This window comes from Nerophis lumbriciformis, linkage group LG07, assembly GCF_033978685.3.
Source record: "Nerophis lumbriciformis linkage group LG07, RoL_Nlum_v2.1, whole genome shotgun sequence".
In the NCBI taxonomy this organism is placed as follows: Eukaryota; Metazoa; Chordata; class Actinopteri; order Syngnathiformes; family Syngnathidae; genus Nerophis; species Nerophis lumbriciformis.
This window is the reverse complement of record NC_084554.2, coordinates 52,945,001-52,960,000: the sequence shown is the minus strand read 5'-3', so window position 1 is coordinate 52,960,000 and position 15,000 is coordinate 52,945,001. Positions and strand designations below refer to the sequence as shown.

General features: G+C 30.5%; 1 protein-coding gene and 1 long non-coding RNA gene across 3 annotated transcripts in view; one reads left to right on the top strand and one right to left on the bottom strand.

Moving 5' to 3' along the window:
- Positions 1-15,000, top strand: part of nrp1a (neuropilin 1a) — a 249,455-nt gene that overhangs the window by 39,741 nt on the left and 194,714 nt on the right. For both annotated transcript variants that reach the window (XM_061964875.1, XM_061964874.1), the window contains exon 4: positions 14,411-14,592. In XM_061964875.1, coding sequence (XP_061820859.1) covers positions 14,411-14,592 — 182 coding nt within the window. The remainder of the gene's footprint in view (positions 1-14,410; positions 14,593-15,000) is intronic.
- Positions 1,075-1,572, bottom strand: LOC133609346 (uncharacterized). Its single transcript, XR_009815702.1, has 2 exons — positions 1,448-1,572; positions 1,075-1,137 (listed from the first exon to the last, which is right to left on the bottom strand). It is a non-coding gene; the product is annotated as an uncharacterized lncRNA (long non-coding RNA).

Genomic DNA, 15,000 nt, shown 5'->3' with positions numbered 1-15,000 from the left:
AAAAAAATGGCATTATTGGCTATATTTGAACAAAAATGTTAGTGTACATGAAACATATGTGTATTATTGTCATTTAGTCCTTAAATAAAATATTGAACATAATAATAGATTTTATTTGTAAAAAAAAAAAAGTGCTGCAGTGTGTTAAAATAAATAAATAAATAAATAAAAATAAAAACTACAAAAGACAAATAGCTAGAACTAGTATGCATATATATATATATATAAAAAAAAAAGGCTTTTAAAAAAAAAAAAAAGGGGTTTTAAGCCTTTTTTAATAGCATTCACAGTCTGTGGTGCCCTCAGGTGGTCAGGGAGAGCGATCCACAGACCGGGAGCGGCGGAGCAGAAAGCCCGGTCTCCCGTTGTTCGTAGCTTTGTCCTCATATGATACATACATACTAGACAACTTGTCTTTTAGTAGTAAGTAAACAAACAAAGCACTTTACATTGAGTAAACAACCTCAAAGTGCTGCAGTGTATTAAAAACAATAAATAAATAAATAAAAATAAAAACTACAAAAGCCAAATAGGTAGAACTAGAATGCATATATCTAAAAAAAAAAAGATTTTTTAAAAAGAAGGGTTTTTTTTAGCCTTTTTTAAAAGCCTCCACAGTCTGTGGTGCCCTCAGGTGGTCAGGGAGAGCGATCCACAGACCGGGAGCGGCGAAGCAGAAAGCCCGGTGTCCCATTGTTCGTAGCTTTGTCCTCATATAGCCCTAGACTTGGGGCTATATGATACACACATACTAGACAACTTGTCTTTTAGTAGTAAGTAAACAAACAAAGACTTTACATTGAGTAAACAACCTCAAAGTGCTGCAGTGTATTAAAAACAATAAATAAATAAATACAAATAAAAACTACAAAAGCCAAATAGCTAGAACTAGAATGCATATATCTAAAATAAAAAGGCTTTTTTTAAAAGAAGGGTTTTTAAGCCTTTTTTAAAAGCATCCACAGTCTGTGGCGCCCTCAGGTGGTCAGGGAGAGCGTTCCACAGACCGGGAGCGGCGAAGCAGAAAGCCCGGTCTCCCATTGTTCGTAGCTTTGTCCTCATATGATACATACATACTAGACAACTTGTCTTTTAGTAGTAAGTAAACAAACAAAGACTTTACATTGAGTAAACAACCTCAAAGTGCTGCAGTGTATTAAAAACAATAAATAAATAAATAAAAATAAAAACTACAAAAGCCAAATAGCGAGAACTAGTATGCATATATCTAAAAAAAAAAAAGGCTTTTTTTAAAAAGAAGGGTTTTTAAGCCTTTTTTTTTAAAAGCATCCACAGTCTGTGGTGCCCTCAGGTGGTCAGGGAGAGCGATCCACAGACTGGGAGCGGCGAAGCAGAAAGCCCGGTCTCCCATTGGTCGTAGCTTTGTCCTCATATAGCCCTAGACATAGGGCTATATGACATATAGACTTTACATTGAGTAAACAACCTCAAAGTGCTACAGTGTATTAAAAACAATAAAAATAAAATGATAATAAAATAAATGAATAAATACAAATAAAAACTAGAACAGCCAAATAGCTAGAACTAGCATGCACATATTTAAAAAAAGCCTTTTTTTTACTAGACAATTTGTCTTTTAGTAGTAAGTAAACAAACAAAGACTTTACATTGAGTAAACAACCTCAAAGTGCTGCACTGTATTAAAAACAATAAATAAATAAATAAAAATAAAAACTACAAAAGCCAAATAGCTAGAACTAGTATGCATATATCTAAAAAAAAAAAAAGGCTTTTTTTAAAAAGAAGGGTTTTTAAGCCTTTTTTTAAAAGCATCCACAGTCTGTGGTGCCCTCAGGTGGTCAGGGAGAGCGATCCACAGACCGGGAGCGGCGGAGCAGAAAGCCCGGTCTCCCATTGTTCGTAGCTTTGTCCTCATATGATACACACATACTAGACAACTTGTCTTTTAGTAGTAAGTAAACAAACAAAGACTTTGCATTGAGTAAACAACCTCAAAGTGCTGCAGTGTATTAAAATAAATAAATAATTAAATAAAAATAAAAACTACAAAAGACAAATAGCTAGAACTAGTATGCATATATCTAAAAAAAAAAAGGCTTTTTTTAAAAAGAAGGGTTTTTAAGCCTTTTTTTAAAAGCATCCACAGTCTGTGGTGCCCTCAGGTGGTCAGGGAGAGCGTTCCACAGACTGGGAGGGGCGGAGCTTTGTCCTCATATAGCCCTAGACATAGGGTTATATGACATATAGACTTTACATTGAGTAAACAACCTCAAAGTGCTACAGTGTATTAAAAACAATAAAAATAAAATGATAATAAAATAAATGAATAAATAAAAATAAAAACTAGAACAGCCTAATAGCTAGAACTAGCATGCACATATTTAAAAAAAGCCTTTTTTTTACTAGACAACGTGTCTTTTAGTAGTAAGTAAACAAACAAAGACTCCTAATACACCTATTATTTTGTACACATTATGAAGGACAAACTGTACAAATGCACAATTCATTGATATCCCTTATTTATTAGTTATGTCTTCCAGCATTCACACAATAAGAAGACATTCCCGCCTTCTTCTCACACATTTTTGGTCCTATTTGAACCGTTATACAGTAAAAAAAAATTACCATGTTTTTGGAACAATTTCCCTTGTGGATCAATAACGTTTGTCTAAGTTTCCAGGAATTCCACAATTCCCAGGAAATCTTTGTCACAGTTATTTAATAATTTAATGCTTCAGTCCTCCTCACTTGCTGTTTCCATACTTTTCTAAATAAAGGGAACCACAAAAAATGTCATTATTGGCTTTATTTTTAACAGAAAATCGTAGGGTTTTACAATGGAGTTCAGGGTGCGCATCGTGCATTCAACCAATTGCAAGCATTGCATGGAACTTATCATAATTGTCTTTATTTGAACAAAAAAATGTTAGTGTACATGAAACATATGTTTATTATTGTTATTTAGTCCTTAAATAAAATAGTGAACATACTAGACAACTTGTCTTTTAGTAGTAAGTAAACAAACAAAGACTCCTAATTAGTCTATGCAGTAACATATTGTGTCATTTATACACCTATTATTTTGTACACATTACGAGGGACAAACTGTAAAAAAAATTGATTATTAGTCCACTTGTTCATTTACTGTTAATATCTGCTTATTTTCTGTTTTAACATGTTCTATCTACACTTCTGTTAAAATGTAATAATCACTTATTCTTCTCTTCTTTGATACTTGACATTAGTTTTGGATGATACCACACATTTAGGTATCAATCTAAAACCAGGTAGTTACAGTATCATACAATGAAATATAATACCTAATAAACCAATACTGATGAATAAATATTGATGTAAAGGGTAGGTGTCGTGCTATTTTCTGTTTTAACATGTTCTATCTACACTTCTGTTCAAATGTAATAATCACTTATTCTTCTCTTCTTTGATACTTGACATTAGTTTTGGACGATACCACACATTTAGGTATCAATCTAAAACCAGGTAGTTACAGTATCATACAATAAAATGTAATACCTAATAAACCAATACTGATGAATAAATATTGATGTAAAGGGTAGGTGTCGTGCTATTTTCTGTTTTAACATATTCTATCTACACTTCTGTTAAAATGTAATAATCACTTATTCTTCTCTTCTTTGATACTTGACATTAGTTTTGGATGATACCACACATTTAGGTATCGATCCGATACCAAGTAGTTACAGGATCATACATTGGTCATATCCAAAGTCCTCATGTGTCCAGGGACGTATTTACTGACTTTATAAACATAATATACATTTAAAAAAAAAAAATGATGTAATCATAGTAGTATCGACCAGATACGCTCTTGTACTTGGTATCATTACAGTGGATGTCAGGTGTAGATCCACCCATGGCGTTTATTTACATTGTGACGCCGGTGAGCTATTGTATCCTCCTACGGTGTGTCGTGAAGCATGTTTAGCGATTCCTCGTCCTCCAGTGATAATGATACTTGTAAGAAACTTCCTTTGTCGCCATGGAGGATAGGATTAGTGATTTAGAAGTAGCTAAAACACTGCCGACTGCGGATGGACGTTAGCCGCTTCTGTTAAAATGTAATAATCACTTATTCTTCTCTTCTTTGATACTTGACATTAGTTTTGGATGATACCACACATTTAGGTATCGATCCGATACCAAGTAGTTACAGGATCATACATTGGTCATATTCAGAGTCCTCATGTGTCCAGGGACGTATTTACTGACTTTAATATAATATGCTTTTTTAAAAAAAAAGACAAAATAGTTTTATGTATAAAAAACTTATAATCATAGTAGTATCGACTGGATACGCTCCTGTACTTGGTATCATTACAGTGGATGTCAGGTGTAGATCCACCCATTTGTTTACATTGTGACGCCGGTGAGCTATTGTATCCTCTTACGGTGTGTAGTGAAGCATGTTTAGCTATTCCTCATCCTCCAGTGATAATAATACTTGTAAGAAACTTACTCTATTTGTCGCCATGGAGGCCAGGATTAGTGATTTGTGTCTTAAAGCAGTGTTATAACTTTACCTTTATCTTTACTTTTTACACCAAAATGCGTCCATTCTCCCTTTTTCTGTCTCCACACTGTGTCTGCTTGTAAGTACTCTGTGTGTGTGCGCTGCCGAACATGCTCCTCTGCTCGTAAAACCAAATGTCATTTTTAGCTCCAATCCATGAAAGAGTCACATCCTTTTCATGTTCTGGCCTCTTTCCTGCCAAGAAGCAGTCTTGTCCTCTTACTTCATCAGCCTTATTGTGTGGTTTTAAGTGGCTGCTGTTTGTTTACACCCGGGACACTCCCACACTCCCACACTTCCACACTTTCCACACAGGACACTTTCCCATGGCCTGACAGCCATTTAGCACACTCACATGACCCGGTCACTGAGAGCCATGTCCAGACCCATCCCTGACCCCGCCCACACTAGCCAGAGCCACCACTGCATCAACACATAACATTGGCTGCAGCCCAGTGTGGAGGTTGGATGTGGTGTGACGTCACAGTGTGGGGGTGTGGCATGTTGTTTGAAAACACAGCAAAACGCCACAAGTAGGAGCATGAAAAAAAAAAAAAAAGAATGTGCAAGAAATGAGTGTATCCATGGTGATGCCGAATCCTCATTTAAATAAGACGTTCCAACTACACAGGCAGTTTTAGTATATATAATATATTTTTAATATTTTATATTTTTACTATATTTGTATATACAGTATTTATATGTATTATATTGTATTATATATCATATATTTATTTTTAATAAATTGTATTATAATATATATTTGTTTTCAATATATTGTATCACATATATATATATATATATATATATATATATATATATATATATATATATATATATATATATATATATATATATATATATATATATATATATATATATATAGTATTAATACATGTTAGTATATAATATTTATTTTAAATATATTTAAATATATTTTTAATATTTTATATTTTTAATATATATTATATATAGTATTTATATGTATTATATATCATATATTTATTTGTAATAAATTGTATTATAATATATATTTGTTTTCAATATATTTTATTACACATTTATATATATATATATATATATATATATATATTTATTAGTAATACATTTTAGTATATAATATTTATTTTAAATATATTTTTAACATTTTCTATTTTTAATATATTTTTATATGTAGTATTTATATGTAATATATTGTATTTTATATCATATATTTATTTTTTATAAATTGCATTATAATATATATTTGTTTTCAATATATTTTATTACATATATATATATATATATATATATATATATATATATATATATATATATATATATATATATATATATATATTTAGTATTAGTACATTTTAGTATATAATATTTATTTAAAAAAATATTTAAATATATTTTTAATATTTTATATTTTTAATATATTTTATGTATAGTATTTATCCATCCATCCATCCATCCATTTTCTACCGCTTATTCCCTTTGGGGTCGCGGGGGGGGCTGGAGCCTATCTCAGCTACAATCGGGCGGAAGGCGGGGAACACCCTGGACAAGTCGCCACCTCATCGCAGGGCCTATACAGTATTTATATGTATTATATATCATATATTTATTTTTAATAAATTGTATTATAATATATATTTGTTTTCAATATATTTTATTACATATATATATATATATATATATATATATATATATATATATATATATATTTATTAGTAATACATTTTAGTATATAATCATTATTTTAAATATATTTTTAACATTTTCTATTTTTAATATATTTTTATTTATATGTAATATATTGTATTTTATATCATATATTTATTTTTTATAAATTGCATTATAATATATATTTGTTTTCAATATATTTTATTACATATATATATATATATATATATATATATATATATATATATATATAAAGATATATATATATATTTAGTATTAATACATTTTAGTATATAATATTTATTTTAAAAATATTTAAATATATTTGTAATATTTTATATTTTTAATATATTTTATATATAGTATTTATATGTATTATATATCATATATTTATTTTTAATAAATTGTATTATAATATATATTTGTTTTCAATATATTTTATTACATATATATATATATATATATATATATATATATATATATATATATATATATATATATATTAGTAATACATTTTAGTATATAATATTTATTTTAAATATATTTTTAACATTTTCTATTTTTAATATATTTTTATATGTAGTATTTATATGTAATATATTGTATTTTATATCATATATTTATTTTTTATAAATTGCATTATAATATATATTTGTTTTCAATATATATATATATATATATACATATATATATATATATATATATATATATATATATATATATATATTAGTAATACATTTTAGTATATCATATTATATTTTATATTTTTAACATATTTTTATATGTAATATATTGTATTATACATCATATATTTATTTTTAATCAATTGTATTATAATATATAATTTGTTTTGAATGTATTTGTTTTAAATATATTTTATAACATATATTAGTAATATGTTTTAATATATAATATTTATTTTAAATATATTTTATTATATATATATATATATATATATATGTATATATATATATATATATTAAAAAAACAGTTGATATATTTTCTGTATTTTTATACATGTGCATATACAATATTTGTTCAAACATATTTTTTCTATTTATATACATATATTTTATCATATAACAATTGTATATCTTATATATAATACTTTTATTATATTATTTTATTTTGTTATATAAATATATATTTCATATATTTTACTATATATATTGAAAACAATTCAATATTTTTTGTAATATTTATATATGTATATTTTAATTATATGTATGTATATTTTTATTTTTATGTATTTATTATATATGTATGTATATATATATATATATATATATATATATATATATATATATATATATATATATATATATATATATATATATATATATATATATATATACTGGCTATACTGTATGCTTATGCAGCCCTTTGAGACACTCGTGATTTCGGGCTTTATAAGTAAACTCTGATTGATTGATTGATAGTAGGTCACTCGCAACACGCCCACTAATAGTACACACTATTTTTACAGATTGCACACATTGTGGACATGGAAGGGGAAGTGGAGGATGTTTATTTTTGTTGTTGCCGGTGATATTTTGTGGGGCCCCGACGTTCCTGACAGCCGACAACAAGCTCATTTTCCTGTTTGAGGCCCCCTGGGGCCCTCGGGGTTGTTTAGGCTGAGATGTTGGAACATGTCGGAGGTGACATGTCTGTCAGTTAGCGTGTGGCAGCTGCAGAAAGAGAAACGTCAGAATAAATTGCACAAGTTGCTCTTATTGTGGTGGCTTTCACTGCAGGGTGGACGGCAGTATCGTCGATACCAACACTTAGGGATCGATGATATTGGAATTGAATATTATTTGTAAATAAATGATAATAGAACTTCTGTTGTTTTTTTAGGGGCGAACTCCGTCGGTATCGATACCTTTTGTCCATCCAGTTGCAGCCTCGGCAGCGGCACAAACACTTATATGAGACTTAAAGTCATTTTGATAGTAGGCTAATATAAACACTTACATCATGTGTTGCTGTCATTATAACACTTATATAAGACTTTTACAGTCATTTTGATAGTAGGCTAATATAGACACTTACATCATGTGTTACCTTCATTATAACACTTATATAAGACTTTTAAAGTCATTTTGATAGTAGGCTAATATAGACACTTACATCATGTGTTGTCTTCATTATAACACTTATACAAGACTTTTAAAGTCATTTTGATAGTAGGCTAATATAGACACTTACATCATGTGTTGCCTTCATTATAACACTTATATAAGACATTTAAAGTCATTTTGATAGTAGGCTAATATAGCTAATATAGACACTTACATCATGTGTTGCCTTCATTATAACACTTATATAAGACTTTTAAAGTCATTTTGATAGTAGGCTAATATAGCTAATATAGACACTTACATCACGTGTTGCCTTCATTATAACACTTATATAAGACTTTTAAAGTCATTTTGATAGTAGGCTAATATAGCCAATATAGACACTTACATCATGTGTTGCCTTCATTATAACACCTATATAAGACTTTTAAAGTCATTTTGATAGTAGGCTAATATAGCTAATATAGACACTTACATAATGTGTTGTCTACATTATAACACTTATATAAGACTTGTAAAGTCATTTTGATAGTAGGCTAATATAGCTAATATAGACACTTACATCACGTGTTGCCTTCATTATAACACTTATATAAGACTTTTAAAGTCATTTTGATAGTAGGCTAATATAGCTAATATAGACACTTACATAATGTGTTGTCTACATTATAACACTTATATAAGACTTGTAAAGTCATTTTGATAGTAGGCTAATATAGCTAATATAGACACTTACATCACGTGTTGCCTTCATAATAACACTTATATAAGACTTTTAAAGTAATTTTGATAGTAGGCTAATATAGCTAATATAGACACTTACATCATGTGTTGTCTTCATTATAACACTTATATAAGACTTTTAAAGTCATTTTAAAAGTAGGCTAATATAGACACTTACATCATGTGTTGTCTTCATTATAACACTTATATAAGACTTTTAAAGTCATTTTGATAGTAGGCTAATATAGCTAATATAGACACTTACATCATGTGTTGCCTTCATTATAACACTTATATAAGACTTTTAAAGTCATTTTGATAGTAGGCTAATATAGACACTTACATCATGTGTTGTCTTCATTATAACACTTATATAAGACTTTTAAAGTCATTTTGATAGTAGGCTAATATAGCTAATATCGACACTTACATCATGTGTTGTCTTCATTATAACACTTATATAAGACTTTTAAAGTCATTTTGATAGTAGGCTAATATAGACACTTACATCATGTGTTGCCTTCATAATAACACTTATATAAGACTTTTAAAGTAATTTTGATAGTACACTAATATAGACACGTACATCATGTGTTGTCTTCATTATAACACTTATATAAGACTTTTAAAGTCATTGTGATAGTAGGCTAATATAGCTAATATAGACACTTACATCATGTGTTGCCTTCATTATAACACTTTTATAAGACTTTTAAAGTCATTTTGATAGTAGGCTAATATAGACACTTACATCATGTGTTGCCTTCATTATAACACGTATATAAGACTTGAAGTTATTTTGATAGTAGGCTAATATAGACACTTACATCATGTGTTGCCTTCATTATAACACTTATATAAGACATTTAAAGTCACTTTGATAGTAGGCTAATATAGCTAATATAGACACTTACATCATGTGTTGTCTTCATTATAACACTTATATAAGACTTTTAAAGTCATTTTGATAGTAGGCTAATATAGCTAATATAGACACTTACATCATGTGATGCCTTCATTATAACACTTATATAAGACTTTTAAAGTCATTTTGATAGTAGGCTAATATAGACACTTACATCATGTGTTTTGTCTTCATTATAACACTTATATAAGACTTTTAAAGTCATTTTGATAGTAGGCTAATATAGACACTTACATCATGTGATGCCTTCATTATAACACTTATATAAGACTTTTAATGTAATTTTGATAGTACACTAATATAGACACTTACATCACGTGTTGCCTTCATTATAACACTTATATAAGACTTTTAAAGTCATTTTGATAGTAGGCTACTATAGACACTTACATCATGTGTTGCCTCCATTATAACACTTATATAAGACTTTTAAAGTCATTTTGATAGTACACTAATATAGACACTTACATCATGTGTTGCCTTCATTATAACACTTATATAAGACTTTTAAAGTAATTTTGATAGTACACTAATACAGACACTTACATCATGTGTTGTCTTCATTATAACACTTAATTTTTTGTGGTTCCATACAGATTTTGTTGTTGTATTTTTGCTCCAATATGGCTCTTTCAACTACAAAAAATACTGCTAATAATGCTAACACTGTAGGAAAACAACGATTGGCACGTGAACCCCGTACTTTATTTTATACAAAAAAAACACGTTCATTGTTGCATGCAAAAATATTTGTGTGTAATATTTCGCCGCACTAAACAAGTCCAAACACTCGAGTCAAAGCTGCCAGAGACATAAACCTGCCCTAAGGTTGTTTGGACCACCCTGGATGGTTCATCATCTCAGCCAACTTTTGCACAGTAAATATGTGCATCAAGTGCACATCCCCCCCCCCCGCCCCCCCTCCCTTGTCCTCCCACCCGGGTCCTATTTCAAAGCTCATCTTGCTTCTAAATCCGGTTCTGACTCAATTAGTCTTGTGTTTCCCCCAGGTGCCGGGGATCTAAATTCCACTTGCATGTCATTAAGTGGGTTTTACACCTGCTCCTCCTCAGGTTCCTGCCTGACAGAACAGATAGTATTATATATAATGAATGCTTGGAAGTATTATATATAATGAATGACAATATAGACTCTCAACCGGAGGCCTCGTTTGTGTGTTAAGCCCCTGATATTCACTAAATGTTGGGTTATTGTACTCTGACTACACTGCTTAGGCTTATAATTACATTTGCCAAACACCTGCTATCACACTAAACCCACTTAAACACCAGGCAGCATCAATTATTGAAATACTGTATTCTGTGCAGAGTGCCCCATTTCCAGTGATGGCCGGTAACACGTTACCTGTGGAAAAAGTTTACTTGTAAAGAATAATAATAATAATAATAATAGATTTTATTTGTAAAAAAGCACCTTACATTGAGTAAACAACCTCAAAGTGCTACAGTGTATTAAAAAATAAATACAAATAAAATAAAATAAAATAAAAAGATAATAAAAAAATAAATAAAAAATAAAACTAGAACAGCCAAATAGCTAAAACTAGTATGCATACATCTAAAAAAAGACTTTTTATTTTTTTATTAAAAAAAAGGGGGTTTTAAGCCTTTTTTAAAAGCATCCACAGTCTGTGGTGCCCTAAGGTGGTCAGGGAGAGCGTTTAAAAATATATATATTAGACGTATTTTCTATTCTGCAACATGCTTTTATAATTTCATAGCTGCAAGAGGACTTAAGGGGTTAATTAAAACAAATTCATTGAATGATATTATATATAATATATTACTAACATACTGTATATCCTATATGATAAAAACTTCATGAAATATAAATTTTTTTTTTGCAACTTGAGCACAAAGTGCACCCTCTATTAAAAAACAAAACCAAAACAAGTGATATCAACACAACTAATATATGCACTACGCAACTAATAATAATAATAGATTTTATTTGTCGAAAAAAAAGGCACTTTACATTGAGTAAACAATCTCAAAGTGCTACAGTGTATTAAAAAGAAATGAAACTAAAAAGATAATATAAATAAAAATAAAAACTAGAACAGCCTAATAGCTAGAACTAGTATGCATATATCTAAAAAAAATTAGTTTAAAAAAAAAAAAAAGGGTTTTTAAGCCTTTTTTAAAAGCATCCACAGTCTGTGGTGCCCTAAGGTGGTCAGGGAGAGCGTTTAAAAAAATATATATTAGACGTATTTTCTATTCTGCAACATGCTTTTATAATTTCATAGCTGCAAGAGGACTTAATTAAAACAAATTCAATGAATGACATTTGTTTTTCCCCCGTATAATATTCTACTAACATAATGTATATCCTATATGATAAAAACTTCATGAAATATGCATTTTTTTTGCATCTTGAGCACAAAGTGCACCCTCCATTAAAAAACAAAACCAAAACAAGTGATATCAACGCAACTAATATATGCACTACGCAACTAATAATAATATAGATTTTATTTGTAGAAAAAAAAGGCACTTTACATTGAGTGAACAACCTCAAAGTGCTACAGTGTATTAAAAAGAAATGAAAATAAAAAGATAATAAAAATAAAAATAAAAACTAGAACAGCCTAATAGCTAGAACTAGTATGCATATATCTAAAAAAAAATTGTTTTTTTAAAAAAAAAGGGTTTTTAAGCCTTTTTTAAAAGCATCCACAGTCTGTGGTGCCCTAAGGTGGTCAGGGAGAGTGTTTAAAAAATATTAATAAGACATATTTTCTATTCTGCAACATCATTTTATAATTGCATAGCTGCAAGAGGACTTAAGGGGTTAATTAAAACAAATTCAATGAATGACATTTGTTTTTCCCCCGTATAATATATTACTAACATACTGTATACCCTACATGATAAAAACTTCTTGAAATATCAATTTTTTTTGCATCTTGAGCACAAAGTGCACCCTCTATTAAAAAACAAAACTAAAACAAGTGGTATCAACGTAAATGCACTACGCAACTAATAATAATAGATTTTATTTGTAAAAAAAAAAAAAGCACTTTACATTGAATAAACAACCTCAAAGTGCTACAGTGTATTAAAAAGAAATGAAAATAAAAAGATAATAAAAATAAAAATATAAACTAGAACAGCATAATAGCTAGAACTAGTATGCATATATCTAAAAAAATTAGTAAAAAAAAAAAAAAAGGGGTTTTAAGCCTTTTTTAAAAGCATCCACAGTCTGTGGTGCCCTCAGGTGGTCAGGGAGAGCGTTTAAAAAAAAAATATTAGACGTATTTTCTACTCTGCAACATGCTTTTATAATTTCATAGCTGCGAGAGGACTTAAGGGGTTAATTAAAACAAATTCAATGAATGACATTTGTTTTTTCCCCGTATAATATATTACTAACATACTGTATATCCTATATGATAAAAACTTCTTGAAATATCCATTTTTTTTTGCATCTTGAGCACAAAGTGCACCCTTCATTAAAAAACAAAACCAAAACAAGTGATATCAACACAACTAATATATGCACTACGCAGCTAACAATAATAATAGATTTTATTTGTAAAAAACAAAATAGCACTTTACATTGAGTAGACAACCTCAAAGTGCTACAGTGTATTAAAAAGAAATGAAACTAAAACGATAATAAAAATAAAAATAAAAACTAGAACAGTCTAATAGCTAGAACTAGTATGCATATATCTAAAAAAAAAAGAAGGCTTTTTTAAAAAGAAGGGTTTTTAAGCCTTTTTTAAAAGCATCCACAGTCTGTGGTGCCCTCAGGTGGTCAGGGAGAGCGTTCCACAGACTGGGAGCGGCGGAGCAGAAAACCCGGTCTCCCATTGTTTGTAGTTTTGTCCTCTGAGACTGGAGGAGGTTAGCCTGTCCGGAGCCGAGGTGTCGTGTGGAGGATTTGGGGGTGAGCAGTTCTTTGAGGTAGAGTGGGGACATTTCCATGGAGGCACTGGTGGGTTAGTAGGGAGACTTTGAATTCAACCCTGAGTGGAACAGGAAGCCAGTGAAGGGATTTGAGAGTTGGTGTGATTTGGTCATATTTCCGCACTCTCATCGGTACCTTTTTTTGATTAATTAATACCGCAATACTATACTAGTACCGGTATACCATTCAAGTCATATCCAACAATCAAGACTTCAAACAGCATGCAAGGTGCGTCAGAACGGTTACAGGACTGAGGTGTTTTCAATACGATAGCCTTGAGTACTGGACCACACTCATAGTGATCCGGTGCGATATCAAATATCACATTATTGGCTTTATTTTTAACAACATATTAGGGTTTTACAATGGAGTTCAGGGTGCGCATCGTGCATTCAACCAATTGCAAGAGCTGCATGGAACTGCATTGAATTTTTTTTTCATTTTTTGATGTTTTCTGCTGGATTTTTTTCAATGACAAAACAGGGGAAACAAAGGTTGAAAAACTCTGACCTGACCATGGCTTCTCCCTCACCACAGGTACGACTACGTAGAAGTGAGAGACGGCGTGGACGAGAGCGGTCAGCTGGTGGGGAAGTACTGCGGCAAGATCGCCCCGTCGCCCGTGGTCTCCTCCGGGAACCAGCTCTTCATCAAGTTTGTGTCCGACTACGAGACCCACGGAGCGGGGTTCTCCATCCGCTACGAGATCTTCAAGACGGGTGAGTGGAAAGCGCCGCGGCGCATCAAAAAGATGGAGCTTTTTGATCCTTTTTATGGTTTTATGCCTTTCGACAAACACGGACTCATTGGGATTGCGTGTCATTCATCCTGGGATTAAGATGGACTTGCAGCTTTAAATGATTTATTTGGTACGATCTCTGTCGGGTTGTCACGGCCTCTCACCATTTCATGCTTTGTTTGTGACGTCGCCAGGCAACAACGCGTCAAAATGAAACCGACGATTGCTGCGCCATTTGCTGCGATATTGAAAAGTGAGGAGGCCGAACTGCACGGTTATCTTTGCACTGGTTTAGGGACGCATCACCCGTCCTGTTCAGGGTCTTTGCAGTTGGAGTGGAGCCGATCCCAAACAGGGCGTTTGGGAATGGGGCGATGCAGTTTCGTTG